The 26235-nt window shown below is 35.1% G+C and overlaps 1 protein-coding gene across 2 annotated transcripts in view; it reads right to left on the bottom strand.

Annotated features, from left to right (window-relative positions):
- Window positions 1–14634: 14634 nt before the first annotated feature.
- The window catches only part of LOC149534744 (uncharacterized), a 335389-nt gene continuing 323788 nt past the window's right edge, over window positions 14635–26235 (bottom strand). For both annotated transcript variants that reach the window (XM_089807850.1, XM_089807851.1), the window contains 2 exons: window positions 15616–15688; window positions 14635–15334 (listed from right to left, as the gene is read on the bottom strand). In XM_089807850.1, coding sequence (XP_089663976.1) covers window positions 15327–15334; window positions 15616–15688 — 81 coding nt within the window. In that variant the 3' untranslated portion in view covers window positions 14635–15326. The remainder of the gene's footprint in view (window positions 15335–15615; window positions 15689–26235) is intronic.

Here is a 26235-nt window from a genome sequence, read left to right as displayed (position 1 = left end):
TCCTTTCTCTAAGGTGGAAAAAAATGCATAAAATTACTACCTTTTGAGGAAAAAAATTTAGGATCCACTAAGGTGAACCAAGCAATGGAAGGAGAAAGAGAAGGTGTTAATTAGCCAAGTCAAAGTATAGAGTGAAAGGAGATCCAAGAGAGAGATTACATAGAGAAAGAGAAAGAATAGAGATTTGAACAAGCAAAGGTATTTCCTATTCTTAACAGATCATTTTCTATTGTTACTATTTAACCATTCTCGCAGGAAATTTCATAAGTATTGAGTAGATGTAACAAGTCTATGGAATCCTATATGGTAACATCAATTAGTTGTGTTTGTAAGTCCTTTGAGTCAAACTACTCTTTAGTCAAGAACAAGGAATGATAAGGTCGATATGATCTATTGGTGAAATCCTCTAACCAGGTCACACTAATAATGTGTATGTGACCTTTACCAAGGTTAGCTGCTTGAAGAGCTCACTTCAAAAGAGAAATTTTTTGGGTTGCTAGTCCCAGGTGGGTTTTCCCTTTATAGGGTTTCCTCGTTAAAATCATGGTGTCAAATGTGTGAATGTTATTTGTGTTGCAATTTGATTTACATATTTTACAGTCTACTACAACTAGATAATAACTAAGTTTATGATTAGTAATCACTAAGTAATTTTATTAATGCTCGGTAATGCAAAGAACATAAAGTTTATAGTTTCAATTAAAGTGTTTGATAGAGTTGAATTGTTACACCGAGTGATTGTTGTTAATGTTTATGAAGTTCTATTGGTACTCAAACAGTTTGAAAGGACTATATCATAACTAGTGGTAACTTATTCACCCCCCACCCAGTTATCGAACAATTGGTTGGAGAAAGAATTTTAAAGGAACTTGAGGTAAAGATTGAAGATGTATAAGGGAGAGGTACCAAGATTGAACAATGAAAATTTTTCATCATGGTAGGACCGAATGAAGATGCATCATTTTGGTATTGGAGATAAAGTCACACATTGGTTGGAAAATGAATATACTACACCTTTTGGTCCTTGAACTCTAGAGAAAATAAATGAAAAGAGGAATCACAATAGTCTAATGATTGAGATTGCATATACTCTCAAAGATGTCGAGTGATGATATCAAGAATTGCACCAATACTAAAAAAATGTGGGATAAACTAAAAATAGTACATGGAGGAGATGATACTGTTAGAAGATTTAAAATTGAATGTCTCAAAGGAAAATATGATGATATGAGAATGAAAGAAGGTAAGAATGTTGCACAATATATGAATTGAATAAAGGATGTTGTAAATGCAATCAAAGCTTCTTGAGAAACTATAATGGATTTTGAAACTATAAGTAAGGTTCTTAGAATTCTTCTACCTATTTATGCTACTAAATTTTCTACAATTAAAGAACTAAGAGCTATGCCTAGAAATGATTTGACACTTGATAGTCTAGTTGGTCGGTTGACTGCATTTGAGCTAAGAAATTATGAAAATAGTATGATTGCAATGGGAAATACATTTAAGTCTTCACTAACCATCAACAATTCAAAGAAAGAGAAGAAATGAAGAGGAGAAAGTGAGTTTGAAACTAAAGATGGTATGGATGATCTTGAAGCATTTCTTGCAAGAAGGTTTTCAAGAGGTAAAGGTAAATACAAAGGTAAACTGCCTTTGATCTGTTTCAAATGTAACAAGGTTGGGCACTTTGCTACCAAATGTCCTAACAGAAGTAAGTCTTATAGGAATGATAGAGATGATAAGAAAGATTTCAATTATAGGAAGAAGAGGGAATATAAAGACAAAGGAGAGAAGTCGTTCTATATTGTTGAAGAACATACCAGGTCTAGTTTTGATGATGATAAGGAAGTAGTTAAATTGGTTCATGTTGCAATCAAGGAAGATCCAATTGGTGAAGGTATGAGAATGAAATTTCTCTTGTTTCACATGTTACTAAGAATGAATCATGGATTATTGATAGTGGTTGTTCACTTCACACGATTGGTGATCTAAGTCAGTTTGATAAATTTGAAGAAATCGATGATGGTGGAACTATTAAGTTTGGTAATGATTTACCATACTAGGTGAAAGGTAAAGGATCACTAATGCTAAATGATAGGATTAGATGTGATGATGTATATTGGGTTCAAGGACTCAAGCATAATATTTTGAGTATTGTACAGTTGAACAACTTAGGTCACAAGCTAGAATTTGAGAAAAGGAAGGTCAAGATCTTTGATCATAAAGGAAACTTGATTAGATACGAATGAAAACAAAAGGTAGTTTATTTTGTCTTGATGATATAGTTGAGACATGCTTATTTTCTAGAATAGAGGATGTGTAGTTATGACATAAGAGGTCTTGTCATGTAAACTTTGAGAATATGGTGAAAATCAGTAGAAGAAAAGAGTAAGAGGCTTACCGAATCCGCAAAAGCGAAAGAATACTATGTGCAAAGAATTTTAGTTTGGTAAGATTACAAAGTCTAGTTTTTCTAGCAAGACACATAGTTCAAATGATATTTTGGAATTGGTGCATTTTGATCTATGTAGTCCAATTGGTGTTGACAATTACTATGGTGAGAAATATTTCATATTGTTTGTTGATGATTATTCAAGGATGATGACTGTAATGTTCATGAAGGTGAAATTGTTAGGATTTGACAAATCCAAACTAATATAAGAATAAACAGTTATATGCATAAATAAAAGAAGAAAACAAATTGAACAAAGATACCATGCAGATTTAATGTGGTTCACCCCAAAACCTAGGCTACATCCACCTACACAGCCTTCAACCTTTCTATTATCCAACAAAAATGTACACCAACATTACAATGCATTATGCATCTCAACATCTTATAAAAACATTTTAGGGAAACCTCTAAAATTGACCATTTTAGGATTTTACATTGTCAGTTTTCTTTTCCCAGAAAAGTACAAAAATCATAGTAGTCGCCACAACATCAACACCCACTACATGACCAATCACCACAATATCAATAGAAATCACACAATTTTGATATGTTCAAGTGGTATAAATTTCAAGTTGAAAAGGAAATTGGTAGAAATTTGAAATGTTTAAGATCTAATAGAGGCAATAAGTTTGTCAAATTCACTAATTTCTATGCTGAGAATGGTATTAAAAGACAACTATTTGCACTGAGGATACCCCAACAGAATGGTACTGTTAAAAGGAGAGAAGAAATCAATATTGTTGTCTACACACTCAACCAAGTTCAATTAAAAAAGGGAACAAACAAGCCTCCCTATGAGATGTGGTATGGTCATACATTGAACGTAAGTTATTTGAAAATATTTGGAAGTAGATGTTACATAGAAGTTGTAAAATCAATGTTAAAGGAGATGGAGGTATATTTCTTGAGTATTCATCTAAGACTAAAGCTTATAAATGTTTGAACAAAGCTACTAACAAGATGATTGAAAGTACAAATGTGAGATTTGATGAATTCGTAGAAAGTAATAATTTGGAAAGTAAGAAGGAACCTGAAGATTACAATAAGTTTGTTTATGTCTATGAAGAGGGGCACCTAATACACTGTGTGTTACAAAATAGAGCTACCAAGAACCAAATAGTAGCAACTGAGTCACAGATTGTTACACTTGAGCACTAGATAATTTGACCTGAGAAGGAAGCTAAACCTCTAACGAGTGAAGGAGATGTTGAAAATAGAAGAGCTGAACCTATGTTGGCCAAATATGTGAGGAAGAATCATTCACTTGAAGAGATGATTGGAGATAGAAGTGCTGGAGTAAAAAATGAGAATCAAGTTAAGTGGAGGTACATGTTTAATAGCTTATTTGAAGCAAGAATAGTAAAGGCTACATTGGATTATGAATGTTGGGTTAATGCTATGAATGAGGAGATTTATCAAATTGAGAAGAACAATACTTGGACACAATTATTGAGACCTAATAAAAATGTGATTGCAACCAAATAGATTTTCAAAAACAAGCTGAATGAGAATGGAGAAGTGGTAAGGAACAAGGCAAGATTGGTTTGCAAAGGTTATGCACATGAAGAAGGAATAGATTATGTTAAGAATTTTGCACTTGTGACAATATTGGAAGGAGTAAGGAAACTACTGGCCTATGCTACATACAATGAATTGTAGTCCCCTTTTGGGTTGTTGCCAAAATCAAGGTTGTTTCCCTCATTCTACTTGGATTGTTGTCTAGATTAGGATTGTTTCCTTTTTTGTATTTGAGCAATGAGCTCCAAGTGAGTGCCTAAATGCATGTGCATTCCTCATCAACTTATAACAAGCTTTTCTATGTTCTAGTACATTAACTAGTAGGTTTGATCCCCACTATGTTGTTTCCCTTGACATTGTTTCCACATCAAAAAAATATGGTGTTATGTTTTAAGGTGTTATTTCTTGTTCATTGCACTTAATTATTCAAATCTATGCTATGGTGAATGGTTTTTTATTAATGCAACTAATACCCTAGTTGTGCATTATGCATTATTATAACTAATACATCTTCCTAGCTACTATAAAAGCTTTAAGGACATTATGTATACAAACTCTTAAAGATGCTTATGGATGTAAAATGTGCCTATTGGAATGTCCAAGGGCTTGAATCCCCTAAGAAAAATATGTTATTAAGACATTTCTAATGATGAAAAAAGAAATAAACACTCTTATGTTCCAAGAGATTAAAGATATTGGCTTCTCTCTAAATATAAGCTTGAAATGCATTTGGAAAGATACCAAATACTTCACAACTAAGCATCAGAAAAGGAAGGGAGGGGTTGCTATTCTAGTAGGACCTAAATTAGTAAGCACATCTCTAGATAGATATGCTCCCCTTGCCATTGGATGGTTCAATCACCTTTAAATTTAATGGTGAGGAAGTTAGCACTTGTCCCTTTTATGTTGCCAATGATCATAGAGAAAGAATTGAATTGTGGACATGGATATTCTAATTTATAAGAATCCCATGGATCATAGGTGGAGAATTTAACATGACTGAAGCACCTCAGGGTAAGGTCAAAGGGAGCACGTTTGGATGAAAGGGTCTACAAGATACTATTGGTACAAAATGATTAATAAACACAAATTATTTGGCTGTCCCATAGGGAATACGACAAGTAACAAAGACATCTCACATGCCTGGTTCAACTTTCAACATTGGGAAAGGAGAATATATTGCAAACTAGATATATTTTATGTCAATGGAGATGTATTCAATTTCTAGAAGGACAATGGTGCAAATGTGAAAGTTATTCCCTACACCTTATCTGATCATCATTCTACACTTGATGATATTTTTCAAATTGAGAAGACTAGAAATGATAAGGGGATGAAGGATTGATTTGTATTAAATACTAGCCTTTTGAGGGATGGGGAAGTCTTAATAGCTATCAATGTTATCAGATGGTATAACAAGGAGATTGTGAAGAACAATAGTGTTAGTGAGAGATGGTCTTAGAATATTAACAACTAGAAAGATCTCTTTCAAGACAATGGTTAAAAAAAGAGTTAAAGACAATAGGAGAATGAAATTAGAAATTCACAACAACCCATGTATGGTTGAAGAATACCTACAAGAGAACCCTACTAATATAGAAGCCAAGGAATATATGGCTCACTCCAAAGATTCTCTCAAGAAGTTGTAGAATCTCAAGATACAAGGAGACAAGACAATATTTAGGCTCAATTGGATTTTTCTCAAATCCTTAAAACTAAAGAAGCTAAATAAAGGATTGAGAGTATAGGAAAGGAAGGAAAATGATTGAATACCTGACAGTATGTACTTCAAGCTTTTGTCATCTGTCATGACAAACTCTTCACTGTTGAAGATGTTAGCCATGAGATGGAGAATGCTAGGTCTAAAACTAACAACATTGTTCCTTAAAAAGTTGTCCTTTGATGAGGTTGAATTGTTGGACAAACCTGTAACTATTGAAGAAATCAATAATGTCATTTAGACTTGAAAAATAAAAAAATCCCTAGGCCTTACAATATTCTTATAGAATTCTATAAAGATAATATCAATTGGACTAGAGGAGAGATTTTATAGATATATGCAGAAGCTATTGACAAGAAATCCCTTGTATGTGATATTAATTCATGATTAATCAAACTTATCCCTAAGAAGGAGGACAAAACATTAATCATGAACTAGAGGCCCATAACTCTATTGAATGTATTTTACAAATATTAGCCAAAATACTCTCTCTAAGACTGGAGAATATACAACCTCATGTCATTAATCCTTGTGCCCATTAGCACCTTCATTGTTTGTTATTGTTGTCAATGCCTTGTAATACATACTAATAGACAACTCATTGTAATCACCCTAAAATGGCCTAATGGAATAGAAGCCCTATTTTCTCTAAATCAGGAACCTACCCATCAACTATGCCAACCTAGTTACTAACATAATTCATCAAAATCAATGAAAACCCTAATGAAGCATTAAATCATCAGTAATTGATCAAGAGACTTCATTAATTGCCTTAGCCTATTTAATTAAATCAATCAATTAAATACACTTGGCTAAAGTAATTAATAAAAAAGAATTAATATATCCTCTAAAAGACATGGCATCTCAAAGGGACAAGTAGACAAGGTGGTTTCAAATTAACCAATGAGAGTTGACACACATGGATCACCTCACATTGATCACTCAAGGATGAATCCTAATCACTTTTTAACTCTGAATCTACACCACTCATTTCCTCTCCAATTCTATAAAAGGAATGGATGTGAAGCTCAAATGACCTATTCATTTTGTATTCTAGTGATGCTCTAGAATTCAAAGTTTAAGTGATTAATTGCATTTAGTAATTAGCTTACACTTCATCTCATAATGGAAATTGATAACCTAGCTTTGATTCTCTCATGTTAGAATTGCATTGTTATTTACTTGAATATCTCATTCTAAGCTTGCATTGTCACTAATTAGGATCTAAATCTAAGGGTAATTTAGACATCTTAATCATACTCTTCTTAGATAGGTAGCAATAGGACACTTTTGTTAGCTTCATATTGCTTATCTTTTGATCAAATTGATGTACATGGACTAATAACCTAATGTCTTATTAAAGTGTTGTGTTATTTGTAGGCAGACTAATCTACACACGCTCATTATCCCCTAAATTTAAAGGCACCAATCTTCCTCATGAAGAGATACATCCTACTAGCAAATGATACAAAATCATTATTGAACTTGAAGAGGATAATGTTTGCAATCTCATGAATAAACTTGACCTATTTTGTACAACCACTAGGAGTAAAGTCTCTCTTCATAAATCAATTATGATAGGATGAAATTATCGCCCTCCTAGCTTGTGTAATAGGTTTTCTCTTACTTGGGGAGGCCTTAACCGCCAAGTTAAATACTTTGGTATCTCATTAGATAAAAGAGACAAGGGATTGAATTAAGAACACAATGGTTAAAAAGATGGGCAAGTGGAGCACAAACTATCACTCTAGCAAGAAGACTCCAAGTTTAATAGAAGGTATTATCCTCGTATACAATTTACTACGTATGGATATTTAATCGAGCACAAATTAATTACATCCATAAAAAGATGAGGGATTTTTTGAGGTCTGATGGTAAGGGGAACAAAAAAAAGACATGTGATTAAGTGGAAATGGTGTACTATGAACAAAGACATTGGTGGTTTGGGGTTGAAAGACCTAATAATACAAGCACTTAGTCTTGCAGTCAAATGGATTGCAAAAGCCATACTAGGAGATGAACCTTGGAATGTTCTAATTAGAAATAATATCAACATAGCCAATCTAGTAATTAATATCACATTGTGGATGGGGCTACACATCAATGATTTACTGTAAGGTAACTTTACAATCAAAGTTATAGGTTCCAATGTTTTTAGATAAATTTAGAAGAGCTGGGAAAGTGTAACATGGTGATAAACCCCCTACACTAATTCAAGGTTCCCCTACTAGGAGTTGGGCCAATAAAAGCATTAAGCGATTCTTAGATGCTATTTAGGAGCGAGGGCTTATTAGGCAGGAGTTGTGGCAAAAAAATTGACATTCTATTGTTTCACTGAAGAACATACTCAATGTTGAGGGAAGCTTGTAGAAAGTTGAATATATTGAGAGCTATAGTGAGAGAATATCTCATGTTAAATGACTTGATGGTACCGTGTCCCCCAACACCAAAGCCAAATATATTTACAAGATCTTCACTAATAGCCATGAAATTCTTGAACATCTCAACACTTGTTGGAAAATGAACCTAGAATCTTCGGATTGGAACAAACACCTTATTGGTTTCTGGCATAGACTCGTGGAGCAGAAGAAAACTTGCTTCATGTGGTGTTTCTTCTTTGCATAAACTGTCGGTTAAGAAGCCTAATGAGGAACTTAATATCTTTTCATTCTACAAGTGTTGTGATATTATTAACCACATCTTATTATTATTATTTTTATTCTAAAGAAGCATGGGATATTTTTTATTTATTCTTGCACTATAATTTTAGTTTGTTGCATATTTTAGCTGAGAAACTCTTGAGCCTAAAAAATAGTAGTAATCTCTTTTGATATGTACTATCTATTGAAATATTATGGTCCATTTGGAAATTTTGTAATGATACCTTTAATGATAAAACAAAATACCTTGCCGAGTCTCTTTAGAAGCTCATTTACCATAATGTTGCAATGTAGGTAACAATAATCATGAAGATAGATGAAAAAAAGTGTGATTTGTTGAATTAGGGTGTAAATAGAATGTTAAAAAATGGGGTAGGATATGGGTACACTGCTTCTCAAACCCAAACAGAGAGTACATCATTTGATCACTTGCTTTGTACAAACTCCAGAAGGATCTGTATAAAATCAAAGAAAAAGAAAGAATAGACAGAGATGAACCAATCTAGGCCACTCCAATTCCAATCATTCCTCCAGTTGACATTCCTTAGCAACCTAGAGCAATAGTTCCAATGCATCCATACAATAACTTTGTCCGAATTGATAAGACCTTGAAGTGGATGAAAGGAACAATGACTAGACATCAAGGGTGGACCGCAAGAACAATGAAATCTCATTAGTGATAATATAATCTTTTCTTTTGTATGTTGTTGTAAAGGTATAAATCCTCTCTTCTTTTGTATGGAGGCTCCTCATAAACTATCATCCTAATCAGAAGCTTATTTTTGTACTGGTGAATCATATTGTATGATACTTCATAACTGATATAAATGTTGGTTAAATTATACTCAATAGCAAAAAGATGTCGATAATGATGAAAACTATGACTGCTAACTGCTAAGACAATAACCCTAGAGCTAGAAACCTTTGATATAATCAACAATGTGAAACGAAGATCCAATCTAAGGAGGATATTCCTCCTGGTCAGTAGAACCTAATCATTTTTTGGGAAGTAGCTAGAGGATGGTAAAATCCTTATGGGTTACAATACTCGCGAGTTAACTATCCTTCATCAAGTCCTTTGCTTCAGGGGTGACACTCATTAATATTAAAACTTTAATAATGGGTGTGCTCACTTATTCTTTTAGGACATAATTTAAGTAATTTCAAGCTTTGTCTTTTAGAATTGGCTGCAATTGCTTTTTGGCTATTTTTGCAAATTTGCAAGGTGGATGAATTTGGTGCAGAATCTCAGGAAGAAATGCCCTAATCAATAGTGTGGAGCTATTTTTTTCTTTGTCTGTTTTGTTTAATTTGTAACTATAAATATAGTTTTGTATTTTTTATTTGCAATTATTGCCATTCACTATTTTGGAATTCTGAATACTTGCCATATTATTTGTTAAAACTAATAGAGTGGTCTGTTATGCCATATGTGCCTCAATTAAGATTACATGGAATGTAAATTTCTTTTTCCTTATATAGTTCTTCACATAATGCCAGTGAATTGGGTATAGTGATGAAGAGGATTTAATATTGTTTTTCATTGCAGTGAGCAATTCCTTTGCTAAAAAACACTCTCCTATTTGTATTTCTTTATACATTGTCTGACACGACTTTTCCCATCTTTTATCATTTAGATTTAAGCATGTATAATGGAAAACTAAAATTAATAGTTATGGTTGAATGATTTCAAGTTTGGCTGGAGGAGAAAAACACTTGTTTGGTTTTTAATTTTGTTGCAGTTAATATTAATCACCATAGCATTTATTTGGTTAATAAAATCTTATTCCATAAATAAGTTGTCTACTGCTTGAACAAAAACATTGTCGATGAGTTTTATTGAAGATTCTAGACTATAATTTAGTGACATTATATGTAATTAACTTTTACTCTACAATAAAATGTTTATGAAATATAAGAGAGAATGCTTTATATGCAATATACTAAGCACCCTTAATCAATGCATTTAAAGTATTCAATTAACAAATTGGAGGTAAGTTTGAGCTTAGCACAAACCAATGGTCAGAGATGAAGACCACAATGTGTACTCAATCAATATCTAACAATCAATCTCTTACTTCAACTTGCCCACTTGTAATAGTTGCTAGTGTTGTGGGTTCAATTGCAAGAATATCTAATAATTGCAATTTAAAAGAATGTATAAACAAAAATAAACTAAAAAATAGAAAATCAAAATTAAAACTGTTCTGCTTGACTTTAGAAGGAAGTTTGTTGCCCATGTAGCCCTTGTCTTCTGCTGAAGTTGATGAAAGATCTGTTAATCTCATTGCAAGATATATTGTCTCTTAGTGTCAAAACACTTAGTCATAATGAAAAACAGTAGTAACCGAGTTTCCAATCTATTGTGTTAACCGAGCTCACAAAGGAACCATGCAAACAAAGTTAATTGTGTAGGAAGTGAGCAATGTCAACCAAGTTGACAATTCACACTGAGTTGTAGTGTGAATCGAGTTGACAATGTCTATTGAGCTACAGTGTGAACCAAGTCAGTAGAGCAGCTTTGTTCCAAGGTGATTATCAAGCTTGTAGAACAGTGCAAACTGAGTCAACAGTGTTTATCAAGTGATCAACATGAACCGAGCATCTAGTATTAGTCAAGTGCCAAAGTTAGCCAAGGTGATAGTGTTGTTCGAGTATCTTCAACATTGCCCAAGTAAGCCATTAGACTCAAGTTACAACACTGAGCCGACTTGGTAATTGTTTTTGGAATTAGTTATGTTGTAGCCGACCTATGATGAAATTATTTGGATGGATATAAGGTATTTTGTTTATCCAAATATGAGATATAAGATAGATGTAATTGAAGAACATTAGCGAATATGGAAGAGCAAATTGTTTGAAGGCTACAAGCATTCCAAGGAAAGGAAGAGACTCATCTATCACAATCAGGTGATCAATTTACTTCAAAGGATCTTCATCAGCAATTAGAGTTGCATTTCAACGATCAATCCACTAATTCATCTTAACAAGTGCATCAATCCCAAATCCTTTAATTGGGTGGACCTAACAGTCCTTTGCAAAACCTCCTAACAGAGTACATACTTAATTGTATTGTATAAATCATTTCACAAGGTGGACCTAACAGTCTCTATTGCTCTTAACCGAGTAAGATCATCAGAAGTGATAATTTGTAAGTCCTAATAGACCAACTTTATTATTGCAGTAGTGAAGCATTGTGGGTGTCATCCTCACCCTGATTTTACCTTCTACTTGAAGGGTTTATAGGTTACCAAATATTGTTTTATGGTGTTGTTACTTTACTGCTTCATATTTCTTGCATGCAAGTAGATTAGACAACTTAATAAAGTGGAGTAAGTGGAAGAAGCTTAAGTGGTTCCCGATTGAATACATAGCTCACTCCATCGAACCAAGGAAGCATAGCAACCAACAGAAGAACCCCTTGCAATGCAGACAAGGGTGAGGTGCCAGGCAACTGAAAAAGTGGGCCAAAAGAACTGCACATCAAGGAACCACAATCAAGATGCACAAAAGAGTACATATGTGTGTACTGAGGTGATCAATCCCATACACATCATGTGGCTAATGTCACAAAAGGGAAACTCATTGGACAAAGGAAGATGCCAAACAAAGCCAAAACATCAACCCCCCATGGCACTTTAATTAGAGTAGTGCACGTACAATAAAGTATAAGATATGGTGAATCTCATGAATACAATAATCTATACAAGTCTCCTCAAATGACCCTGATTGAATCAAAAGGCAAAACAAGACAAAACAACTAAAATGAAAATACAAATGGAATATGACACTTTATCTTAGTGCGTTTGCAAGAATGCATACAAATGATGTCTAAATAGACTAGAAGAGACATAAGGCTGATACAATAGATAGTACAACCCATGATGAATCATTTGAAGTAATGAAATCGATCCCCAGACCTGAAACAACCAAGATATCCACCAAAATACAAAAATGCAAAGAAACTAAATAGAATGTGCCTAGAGTAGAATTTGGAAAAACTACCATCATAACTAAAAAGAGCTCTAAAAGACCTTTCCAACGATATAAAGAATTCCCAAATTGGAGATTTGATGCTCAAGGTATGTCTCCTAGAGTGCAAAACTGTACACCTGACTTTGACAGTAGAAAATGCCATAAAAAAACATCAAAACTAAAAATTACCTATACCACTGTGACGGGCTCGGAACCAACTTTCTAGCAATATCTCATTTTCGAAAAACAAAGTCTGTATGCTTGAGATATGAGCAAAACACTGCAGGTAGGTCCAAACAAGGCCCGCTGCGTTGAGAGGAGTGCGGATGCAATGCTAATGTCAGCAAGTGATAAGCATAAATTTGATGGTCAAATGGTTGTTGAGTCCAAAAATGCTAAAAATATGACTCATATCGCAAAAAGTATTCAGTTGTCGAAAACACTACCCCAGATCAAAGGGCTAGTGCTAGAAGAAAAATCCAATGGCAAAAAAATAAACATGTGGATAAAAGGTTTCTGAAAAAGGCAAAACCACCATCACTGAGTTGAAACAACCATTAATAAGCATGAAACCTCCTTTCTAAACATGAAAAACTCTTCTAACTTTAAACCGCCAAGGGAAAAATCAAACTGCTCACAATGAAGGGCCCAAACCCCTATTGAATGCAAAGAACTTTTGACGCATGGATGCCACATGGTGCGAGCAGAGCCAATGAGGCAGAGAAGGCACCAATGTCACCAGTAATCAAATGACAGATCCCAAAAAAGCATTGCCAAATTTTCCTTTGAAAATTTGTGGGAACTTATGATTGTATTCAAAATCAGCGCATGGAGATAAGAATGAGGCACACATTCACATGCATCAGCAATGCCAAAACATTGGTGGCAGACCCCGCTAAAAAATAGTTCATGAATGGGAGCACGGGCCCAAGAAAAATACCCAACTCCATAAAAATCCGCCCATGAGTGAGTGCATAGTCAGTGCTTAAAGTCTGTTATGAATCCCACCCATGATCAAATCAAGGACTCAAAGAGCCAAAAAAATGTGTTGGATCTTCAAAAAAGTTGACCACCCTTCAACGCCCCATCAACCTCCTCATCCATGCAACCTTCCATCAATAAAAATCGCTTTGCCAAACCGCATGCACCAAAGATGATTGGAAAACCACAAGCGCTTGGGAAATGAGCCGCTCATTGGGCGAGGCAAACTAAAGAAGTACCACAAAGCACAAGACCCCACAAATCACGAAGTCACAAATCAATTCCAATGGACAAAAAATGCCCCTTCAAACCAGAAACTGAGGAGAGTCCAAGAAAACTGACAGTGACGGTTCAATAAAAAAATCCCCAAATGGAACTGCCCAATCAAAGGGTCACTGTGACAAGTTCATGTGAACTTCCAAATCGTGTGCAAACTGCGCATAGGGGTGGGTGTCGCCACAAATAGTGGAAGTCCCCCCAAAAATGAAAGCACTCCGATCAAAAATATCGTGAAACAACCCCAACTCGCAAGTTAGGCGAACGAGGCTCCACGTGGCGCTATGAGGTCAGAGCATAGAAAAATGCATGGGTGTTCTTTTCAAAACATGCAGTCCCTACTAAAAATGCCTCCTTGTATTAAAAACCACTGCGGGGCCACAATGAAAAACGTACCATGCCTTGAAAATGCATAAAAACCACTGTAGGGTAAGGCTTAGTGCGGGGCCCCATGATTTGATAGTGACCCCAATTTTTTTTTTAAAAATCGCCCACTCAAGTGCGCAACTCCTTAAAAAATCTGCCTCAATACTGATAAAAGACAAAAAATCATTGACCTCAATTTTTATTTTTGGCAAAAAAAATTTCCTACCTCGTAAATCGTGTCCAGGTCAAATATGGCCTGGGTGCAAAAAAAAAAAAAAATTGCCTCAAATTTCAATAGCTTCCAAACTGAATGTATTTTATATAGAAATAAGGATTTTCGAATGCTCTGAGCTCAACGGTTACATCCGTTTGGACTCAAACTTCTCCGAAAAAGAGGTCCCTTTAGACCCAATACAAAATCCTCTAAAAGCCACAGATCTGAAAACCAATGCCAAATCTCTCATAAATAGAACAGGGGCACGAAGATTTGGTGCTCTGATACTATGTTGAAGTTGATGAAAGATCATATAGTAAAATCTTTACTGCATACTACTAAGCTGAGTAGTCTGGCAAATAATTATGTTGTTCATTTTCTAATTAAGGAGTGTACATTATTCGTTATTCTATGCCGAAAAGAATGCAAGTGATTGTACAAAACTCATAGTTGGACAGAGATACACTTATTAAGATAACTTTTGATGATTGTTGAAAATATTGATATCATAAAATACAACTGCGTACATTTTTTTATAGGTTCCTATGATTGTAAAAAATATTAGTGTTATAATTACAACTGTAGATCATTTTTCAGATAACTTTTGACGATTATTGAAAATATTACAGTGGCATAAAATACAACCTTCTCATATCATCAGATTTCTGAATCTTTTAATATATTGACTTATAAGCACTGTATCTTCTCGATGATGGATTGCTGAGTGCGATTCACAATGTTGATTCAAAAGACTACACATTTTTTTCCACAAACATATCTGTGCATACTACGTGGACTGGAAAACTGGTGCCTACCATAACTTCTTATGGTGACTGTTTTTAATCCACTTCCTTCTGAACTTAGTTAGGCAACTAAACTATTCTATATTACACGCCCATTTTACAATTGAAATTTTGATCCTTAGATTAGGGTTGGATACCCTGAACATCAAATATATTTGACCAAATATCTGTTTTGCACCTTTCGAGGTTTCTTCTCACAAATATTTCTTATCCTTGTTTTTTCCCAAAACTTGGAGACAGCATAGCCTCCCCACCCAGTAAAACTGAGTATTTGAATGCCTTACGTAACCTCTTCAATAATAATTCAAAAGAAAGATATCTTCCCAAAAGCCCTTCACTGGCATCTCCTAAACTTTCAAAACACTGTACACCAAAGAAGAATAACATTCATTAGACACATAAGTTCTATTAAAACCCCTGCACAAGCATATGTGTCACACACCACTAGAAAATTTTACTGGCAAGAGAGCTGATTTGTGCAATGTATTTGAAGTACATCACAAATAAGTTTCTATTTTATCCAAATTTTGGATTTTCACATTGCTCGAATAACTTGGGAGAAGCATGAATTTGAAAGAGGAAAAGAAGAAGAAATACAACATGCATCAACACGTCACATACAAATTATAAGAGAAATAGCTTACTTGTGTACTCAGTTTTCATGTTTATGCTGAAAAAAGGATGCTGGAGAGCTTCTTTTGCAGATATACGATCCTCCTACCAAGCACAAAATATTTTTGTCAGAATCCTCATGTCTGCTTAGGCGTCAATTCCAATAACATTTTTCACCATCATTCCATGATACTTGCCACTAACAATGTCAGTACCATCCACTAAGTCTATTCAATCAGAAAATTGATGAGTGGAATGTATGGCTGAAGAGAGAAAGTGTGAGCAAATGAGCGTAAACACCATTATGATCTTGCGTTTAAGATCACGGGTATAACACATTTCTTAGTGCAAGGGGACTGATTCTTAAAAGACTTTCAGTAAACTGCAGTCTGCAATTGACAGCTGGAAAGCTTTCTAAAATTCTGAGAAGTATGACTAACCTCATTCAAGCGTAAATATAATAACTATCAGGTAGTATTGCTCTGAAACATTGATACCGGTATGAAAAGTATCTGAAAAGAAACCAAAAAAGTACTTCTATAACTCTGTGACAACTAATTGTCCATAATTGATGCCTGAAAAAAGTTTTGTTTGATCCGAAATTCAATTGCGATACATAAAACATCATTCTACAATCATCATTTGTGTGTTGTAAAATAGTCAATTTCTGACCAAGTCACGAGTCATGTTGTCAAAGACCAGAATATTGTATTACAAAGTGTTTGTAATTTGTAATCAATTTTAATTTTAAATATTAATTAATGATTAATAGTTTATAAATTTATAATTGATATGTACTTAATATTATTGTATATAGTATTTATTTTTTTCTTTATTAATTATTCATATTTTTTTGTTCCACACCATTTTGGAGATGCGGATGATGCAATGGTAATGCACACAGTTTTGCAACTGGGTAGTCCAGAGGCCATTTTTTGGGATGGCAAGAGGATGGCAGAGTATATGTAGGGAGAAAGAGAGACTTAAATTTCTATAAATTTAACTAATATTAAGTTACATGACATCCAAATTTAAGATATAGACAGCAGTATAGCATCAGAGAATATATGACGACAACAGAATAACAACAATAAAGTCAATCATGACAAACTGACAGCAATGACAGTATTATTAACATCAACAAATATATCATATTCAGATTCATAGTTAATGATATCATGATTCAGATCATTGTTCCATGACTTGGCAAGGTTGACTCATGACTCGGCAACAACTTGGCAAAATGAAAAACCCCTTGAAACTCAGAGATTTTTAATGATTTAAAAGTTGTCTCATGTACCCATTATTGAATAAAGCTTAAAGACACTAGAACATTATCAAATAGAAGCTAATTTGATCACATACATAAACATACATCCATTGCATAAGTACAAACGTAAATTGTAACCGAAGGAAATAAAAATCATAGATATGCAGAATTGTAAGTATTGTCAAATGTATATAGAATTCATGAAATCCATGACCCAAACATACGTGTAAACAAAAGTAAGTCTATGGCTCAGGCTCTAGCCTAGCCTCAGCCTCATGGTAGTTTGTCTGTCTCCTACAAAGGTGTCTGAGATAGGTCTTGGATGACACACAAGCCATAGTCTCTGCCTATGAGGTGCCACCCCGATCAATATCAGCTGCTGGCTGCAGACCTATGGCCTCATGATTTTCTTCCCCTCTCACTTTCCTTCTCTTCTTCTCGTAACAAGAAAATCAGACACCTTTTAAGGAAACAATGTAGAAATATGCAAAAAGAAAGGGAAAAGTAAGTATTCTTTTTTCTTTTTTTAAATATTTTATCTTGCCGGCTGACTGTTGCCATGCATAGGTGATAGCCCACGGACCTGGAGGGTCATGACATGACCCATTTACTTGGCAAGTCATGCAGATCATGACTCATGACCTAGTGGGTCATGCTGGCAGGTCACTTAAACTTGCCAAGCACTTACGGTCCACGAACTACCTAAACTCGCATAACTTGCCGTGAGTTATGGAACACTGATTCAGATACATTTCAGACTTTTGAAGAATTTTGGGGATGGCCAGGACAACCCTGGTGTACCACCATATCCAAAATGCCAATGGGAATGACGATAGGGATCCAAAGGCTAGGGATGCATTCCCACAGAGCACATGACAACAGAATAACAACAATAAAATCAATCATGACAGCATTGGCAACAATAATAGTATTATTAACATCAACAAATATATCATGATTCAGATACATTTGAGAATTTTAAAGATATTTGGGGATTGCTAGGGCATCCCTATTGCTCTGCTGTCAATGGGGACTAGGACAGGGATTTAAAGGCTGGAGATGCATTCCCACAGAGCACATGACAATAGGATAACAGAAATAAAATAAAGCACTGCCAGTATTGTCAACATCAACAAATGTATCATGATTCAGATTCATAGTTAATGATATCTTGATTTAGATACATTTGAGAATATTGAAGATTTTTGGCAATGGCTGGGACGTCCCTGCTGTCCCCTTATGTCCAACAAATGCCAATGGGGACGAGGATAGGGGTTTAAAGGCTGGAGATGCATTCCCATAGCTCTCTCTCTCTCTCTCTCTCTCTCTCTCTCTCATATATATATATATAGTCCACTATAAAGCTTCATAGGGAGTTTGTATTGTGCACCTTCTATAAGAACACCTTGCATTCCTCACTTCTATATTACTTATAAAAACCCCGTATTAGCCAAAACTCTTGTAGCTAATCTATATATATATCGTTTCCTTCAGTACATAAAAAAGTCTTCATGCGGAGCATATAGGGTGCACCTTCCATAGAGACACCTTGCATTCCTCACTTTTATATCACTAAAAAGAACTTGTGTTAGTCAAAGGCCTTGTAGTTAACCTCTCTCTGTATATATATTTTCGTCTTCAGCACATAAAGAAGTCCACTATGAACCTTCATGGGGAGCATGCAGGGTACACCTTCCATAGGGACACCTTGCATTCCTCACTTTTAATCATTTGAAAAACAACTTGTGTTAGCCCAAGTATTTGTAGTTAACCTTTATCATTGTATGTTTGTACCTAGTAATGATCATTTTAAAATTAAATATTATTAATTATTACAATGGTATTATTTGTCCATTACTATTAATCATGATTGATATCTATATATTAATTTGTAGAAAATAAGATTAAAAAGAAAAAGTTAATAATAATAAAGTGGAACATCATTTGTTCTAACTAAATTCATATTTGTTATTCATGCATAATTATAGTGTATTTTCAAAGCTTTTAAAAAAATTTAGAAGTTGATTCGGAGCACAGTTATTATTTTTCCACTTATTAACAGCTCAAATCGATAAGATAAATTTATTAATGTCCAACAAGAGAACACAAGAAGGGTCGAAGGGATTGAAAGTGCACAACTAAGGAGACTAATAACAATAGGACCACCAAATGGCGTCCGAGAAAGAGCAGAAGAAAAGAAAACAAGAAGGTGAAAGATAAGCCAGAGCAGCAAGAACAAGAACACCACCAAGGCAAGGACTAGGGATCCTTCCTTGGTGCAAAGAAGTCCAAAACAAAAGGGTAAGGCCCAGGGCAACTGAAAATCCTATTGCGTCTTTGAGTACTCTTGGAGCAATGACACTGTCGAGATAGCCTGCTACAAGGTCTCACAAACCTAGAAATGGCTGATGGTTGAAGTGTCGACCGAATGCTTCACCCTTCGAGCAGGAGGCAAGGGAGAGAAGGAGTTGATAAGCTGATCAGAGGCCTGGCTCTGGGAAAAAGAAGCTGCAGAGTATGGTCATAGAGCTGCATAGTCTCTCAAAGGTAAAGTGCAAGACATCTTTGGTTCATATAATTGAAGAAGGAGAGGGATTGACGATCTTTGAATAAGCAGTAGCATCTCCCTCTAATCTCATGGTAGGCGGGGCATCCGAGAAGGAAGTGGGTCTCAGTCTCCACCTTAGCCAAGGTACATAGTTGACAAATCCAATCCTCCCTATTAATGTGGTGACCGGTCTAGATCTGAAGCTTGTGAGAACCAACCTGAAAGGAAGCCAGGGAGATACATAGAGTGTGGCTCCATCACCGTGACAAATAACCTAGGCATGCAATAATTCCATCCTGAATATCCAAAAATGTCTCAACGTAGAAGGCCATTTGCAGACGTAACCCTCTTGGAGGATTACTCCAAGTTGTGGCAATGTACCACGTATAAATGTCAAGTCTGACATGCCCGTTCAGTTCTTGATGAGAAGGAAGGAGGTGAGTAGGAGCATCCAACAAGAACTAGAAGGGAAGAAGGCTATCAATCCCAATCCCAACGCAACTCGACAAAGTAGTGGTTTGAGCGTACTAGCAATGAGCCCTAATGATGGTGTCAATGTCGGCAATGGCAATTGAAGATTTTTTTAAAAATTGACATTCTTTATAAAGGACTTAGATTGTGTATTATGGCAGATAAAATTGATTCCAATTTTTGGTTTTCAGTTTTCAGTTTTTCAGAGATCTGGTGCAAAGCAGAATCACATTCAAATGTGGTGAATTTAAATAAAGAGTGGAACTGTCAAAGAGAATTTTCTGAGCTTCATCAAAGGTCTCAGATGCGAGTCACTGATGTTCATCATATAGTCAAAATTTCAGAAATTTCAAATAATCTCAAAACATTGTCCAAAGACTTTGCTAGACTTTATCAGGAGAAAGGAAAGCACCATCAAATTGAAGTGATCCAGAGCTATCTTTCTGAAGTCTATTTTCAATATGTGCTTTAAAAAGTTCATCATCATTTTTGAGAACAAGAGCCTATTCACAACAAGCTATAGTTAGGTGGATCTTACTATTTATAGTTTTTATGTTAAATTTTCCTCTATTTTTGACTTATCTTATTACGTGAAAGATGAGAACATTGAAGGCATAATTACAATACTTTTATTGTTGGTTGGATTTGATAATTTGATAGTCATATTGTAATGTCTCCATTTGTTGCCAACATCAGAATTTCAAGGATTAGCCTAATATTGGATCCTCGTAGGCTAAAGAGGATGGTTAGAGGGTTTTCTGAGGATTGATTCCTCTCCAATGTTCAGAGATTTATGGATTTGGCCTTTGTTTGATATCATTTGGACTCCATTTTCCATAATTACCATGTATGGTAAGTTAGGAGTAATTGAGATGGACCCTTTCTATTTTTAAATAGTGTATTTGGTCACATGCGAAATTATGAGGAGAGATTCCTATTTCAGACAGCACGGCAATCAGAGAAGTATTTCAAGAGATATTAAAGTTCAAGTGGCTTAAGTGATTTATTTAAATATTTTAGTACTATTATAAAGTTATAAAGTGACTTAAGTGACTAAAGGACACAATAGGCCTTTTATCCCACATTGCTTAGTTGTTCGCATCTTCCTTCACTTTGAGGTTATAAATGCAAGCACCTGCTTTGGGATTATCACCATGAAAAGATATTAAGTTATTAACATATTGATTTGAGAATTGGTTGCTTTGATGTGACTGACTGCCTTAAGGACGAAATCCCTTAAGTCATTGAGAGTCTGGACGTAGCTCCAGCAGCTCTCGCGAGAGTTCAAACAAGATTCAGGTATACAACAGCAGTATTAATCTCTGGCTCCCCATAGAAATCGGCTGATAGAAGTATCACAGCAAGTTATTGGCAATTCATTTATCAACTGGAAATGTATGCATTTCTCCAACTCCTACATAGTTGACAGGTTAAGGGAGCATGTGGCATTAGTGTGGAAGTGAGGGGACGGCATCTCTACAGCATGGAGGTCGAGTCTCTATGATACCAGTTGGGTAACACTTCAAACTTCACCGTGGGAAGGAGTCTACATGCAGGCATAAGGATAGCGGCCGGAAGTCAGGGTGGGGAACATTGCTAGCAGTCGGGTGAAGTAGAAGTCACTGCCGGCTATCCTAGGACTGCGTTAGATGTGATAGCAGCTGCAGACTGTTTCACAAGTTGCTGCCAGCAGACATAGCAGAGTCAAGATCATCATCAATCGGGTCACCACAGTGGAAAGAGCAGAACAGGAGTTCTGGATTGATACACTCCAGTAGGGACTGAGCTGATATTTGCCAAAGATATACACTCGGATGTGATACCAAAGTAACTGGGCAGACCTACAGGCATCCGCAGGATTCCAGGTTCCATAATTTCATTTGTTTGGGAATGAAAGTCTATATTTAAATGCTTCGAATAATGTATAACGCTATGTGATCTTGTTCCATTTGCTTGCTTTGCTCACAAACAGTAAACCATACATGGTATTAAAGCTGGTATCATTATTTTTAAGCATTGTTATTGTAAGCGATCTCCACAATATATAAAACTTCCTTAGACGTATTTGCTGCATTATTGCAACTGGAATATTTCACTGGCCTCATATTAATACAGGGATTCACGCCAACTGTTTGACAAATTTCCGCTAGTCCAAGTTTAAATTTTCTGATCAGACCAAGCAGGGATTATTACACACATGATGCCAAATTAGAATTAGAGTAGATAGCTTGTTACAAAGCTTATCAATCATGCAAGTGATTATAGTTAGGAAAGAAAGAAATTCAATTTACTTCATTCATTTTTATGCAACTTTGTAAATGTATAAATAGGCACCATTTTAACATAGTATGGATCATTTAATCGCCAGTAACTCCCATGCTTACATTATGCTGACATTACCATTTATTGAATATTTATTATGCTAACATTACTATTTATTGATATGTTTGGTTGTGTTCTATGATAAATTAAATAATTTTTACCTGATTTGCAAGCTTTGTATTGCAGATATTTTTTAAGCTGGGCACACAGCCTTGTATTGAATCCACTTAGTTTACCAAAACCATCATGTTTTTATGTTTGAGCCTATTTGATCCATGCGTATTACTCAAGGTTGCATGGGTATGGGGGTGCTTGGGGTTTTTGGGTATGGGTATGGCTAATTTTCAAAACAGGAGGCAGGGGTATGTGGGTATGCCTAATTTTTTAAATATAATTTTGATATTTTATAGAAAATCTGGAAATGTGAGTCACGGGTCATGACATTGAGCTTTCAAAACAAGAAATCTGAAAATATGAGTCGTGAGTCGTAATATATATGCTGAATGTTGCATAACAAAGAAGGCAAAATTTAAATATGAACAAGAAGATCATAAATCATATAATGCCATATTGCAAATGATAAACATCTAGTTCTAACTTGAACGGTGAAAATCAGAAAAATACAGTAGTTTACTGCTAATCAATATTGTATCAAAGTCTAGAACTGATTACATATTGAATTAAGCTTGATAAACAGCACGCTGATATGCAAATGAAAAACTGAAACAAAACTTAGACATCTTCATCTACATGGCAGTTTTTTAAACATTTTGCAAGGGAGAAAAAATTGTGAGCTGACATGGCATTTCCAGCTGCCGGGTACATATCAAGGCAAGTACCCAGTACAGGATATGTGTACTAGTATTTGGTACTTGTACCAAGGGTCTGGGTACGCGTACCTGTGCAATTTTGGTATTACTTTGCTTGGTTTTTATTTCCATCTGAATGATTCACGTGTTTAATCTTCAAATTTATAACCCCAACAGGTTATCCAATTCAACAACTCTATAAGCCCTGACTTTTTGCTTGTCTTGTAGAAATGCAACCTCAAGGAATATTCTCATACACTTTGTATGCAAACTAATAAAGTTGGTTTTACCAATAATCTGGTTTCCCAATGAGACAGACTTGCAAACAACTATGCAATATCATTCAGATTGCTTGATATTCAATATGACATTTTGTCAAATACTTGGCAGCTCAAATCAGATTTATATCTCAACTTCATACATACATAGAAAAAACATGATGATGAACACTTGGCAGAAATATCACTTTGAAATTCACCAGACTATTGAAAAGCATTTTGTCATTCAGTTTGCATATAAAGTAACTGCTGCAAGCTATTCACAAGAATTCCTCTTTATTTAATTTAGGAAATTGAATTATTTAAAATGATCAACAAATGCACTGAAAAATTATTTTATTGCAAATTAAAAACTTGGATTATATCGCAACTTTGTCTTGGAACCCCAAAATGAATCGCAGCTATGTCTATTGATGGAGAAATTTAGGCACCAATGCATAAATGACGCAATGAAGCATTAAAAACCCCTAATGTGGCCTCCCAAACAGTAACGTCACCCTTTCATTTCTCACATGGCTCCTTGGGAAACATGTGGATGCCTTAATTCAATGCCAACGCTGGTCCTGGACTGCAATCAATAAGTCCAATCATAGCCTTTGAATAAAGCCATCACCAATTGCACAATTCCCTGGATACTACACCAATTCAGAGTGCTAAAAACTATGAAGAATTACCAATTCTCCAAACTGAAATTCTGCAAACCCCTTGTTGTAAATTCTCGTCACAACAAATCCACTTCTCTATCCTTTGGCGTTTTATATTTCTCAAGTATGAAATCGATCTCGTGTATTCTTGATTACACTTCCCATAACTTGAAAGTGTATTTTCTTTTTGTTGCATTTGAAGTATGACATTTAATTATATTCTCCTCCAAAGTTATGTGTCAATATGAAAATAAACATTTAATAACAGTTAATGATGACTTAGGCCCCATTAAAGCTATAAAGTTTATATTTACCTTCTAAATACTTGATGACTAAACCACTTGCTATTGAATTGATTTTAAAAACATTATTATATGTGCTTCTTCATGTCTTGCATTGATTTAGGATAATAAATAAATAGGCCCAAAAATTATCACATTCATTTAATGCACTTATAAGTCAATTGGCTCCATTTACTTAAAAACTTAATATTATAACTTTTAGTCGTTTAATTCTTAACAAAGAATCATTTATTAATAATTAATACCTGGAACTTGGGCCAATAAACTTATTCAACTTAATCAATTGATAAAGTCTGCTAATACCAAATCTAGGTGCATTGCCAAAAATAACATGAGCATAATTGACTTACAATAAATAGTAAGTCCCTCAAATTGAGCCAACTAATGAATGAGTCAATCACAATGCATACCATAGTTCAAAATCTCGTTCTCTGCCACTTCTTGGCGAGGCAAAAAAAAGAACTCTCGACAAATATCGGAGAAAAATTGGTAACTTCTCGAAAAAATATCAAGAATTTTGAAAATGAATTAACTTTAATTAAAAAAGCATTTTTTTTACAAAATTCAAGAGTAGATGCATGTAATGAGTCAGTAAATGAGCACACAAACCAAACAAGCTGCTTTAGATATATATAAATTCAATAAGTAACAAAATCGCATCCTCATGTGGAATGTCGATATAGTTAGAGACTCTGAACTCTGAAACAAACTACAAATATCAAAATGTCTTTGTAAAAATGTAAACAAATACAAATGTCAAATTCAATATGAAACTAGTCTACATCTACCTCTTCCCCTTCCCAACAATTCTAGTAAAAACTATGGGAGAGGGAGGGGGTCTAGTGGCTCTAGCTGTAGCAATCGTCCGTGGTGGTGTTGGGATTGGCTCTAGAATGACTCTTCATCCTCTTCATCCTCACTATCAATGTCCTCACTCTCATTGCCCTCCTTCTGAATTTCCTCCAATCCCACTGTAAAATCCTTCTCCTCCATAGCCTGCCTCTCCAACTCATATATGTCATCGTCAGTGAACAATGAAGGTTGCTCCTATGCTGTCCAATCACCAGAAGGATCTATGTCATCCAGATCAAGTGGCTCAGACCATTAGCTTTCTTATGTGCAACTTGAGGTTATAATTGACAAAGACAAGGTCATTTAGGCATTTCTGTGCCAACTTGTTCCTCTTCTTTGTGTGAATGGATTCAAACAAGCTCCAATTACGCTCACAAGTGGATGAGCTGCATGTTTGACATAAGATGCGAAGAGCAAGTTTTTGTAGATTTGGGACATTTTCGCCCCAATTTCGCCTCCAAACATCTGCAAGATAAATATTAAAGTGTTAGAAAGAAAGGCAAGGACAAGTTTTTGTATCTTAGAATTTATCTATTTATCATGCATGTGAAAGACTCCAAATTCAAAATATAGTATCTAGGGTTTCAGTCTGTCTGCCTTTCTTTGCCAAGGCTAAGGAGAATAGTTTGTCCGTTGCATTTTGATACACTTCCATTTCGGCCACAATGAGGTCTCTCACCGCAATGGCAGGTACCATCCTCTACATGCATTCATTGAAGCCCTCCATGACCTCTCCATTGGGATCTGCAAATGTTGGAGAGAAGCGGTAACAAGGGTCGAGGAAATACCCCACTGCATGAATTGGTTGGTGGAGATGATTGTTCCACCTCCTATCAATAATATCCCATATGGGCTGAAATTTTAGGTTGTCTCCCCTATACTAATTTCTTATAGCCTCTTTGGCCCTATCCATGGCCTCATAAAGGGACCCCATTGGGGTTTGCTCCCCATCTACCAAGTAGAGAACTCTAAACAAGGGCTTCACCACCTACAATTGAAACGTAGAAAACAATTACTAATCAGAGAGTAGGGTTATAAATTAATAATGAAAGACTTGATTAATAAGTACAAAAAAAATATTCAACTTTTGAAGTTTCCAAGTTACCTCCACAATTTTTTTAGCTCGATAAAAAAGTTGGATGTCAAAGACAATGTG

The sequence above is a fragment of the Cupressus sempervirens genome, chromosome 10, assembly GCF_028749045.1.
Source record: "Cupressus sempervirens isolate cs-2001-9-10 chromosome 10, ASM2874904v1, whole genome shotgun sequence".
Classification (NCBI taxonomy): Eukaryota; Viridiplantae; Streptophyta; class Pinopsida; order Cupressales; family Cupressaceae; genus Cupressus; species Cupressus sempervirens.
This window is presented reverse-complemented; position numbering and strand designations above follow the sequence as displayed.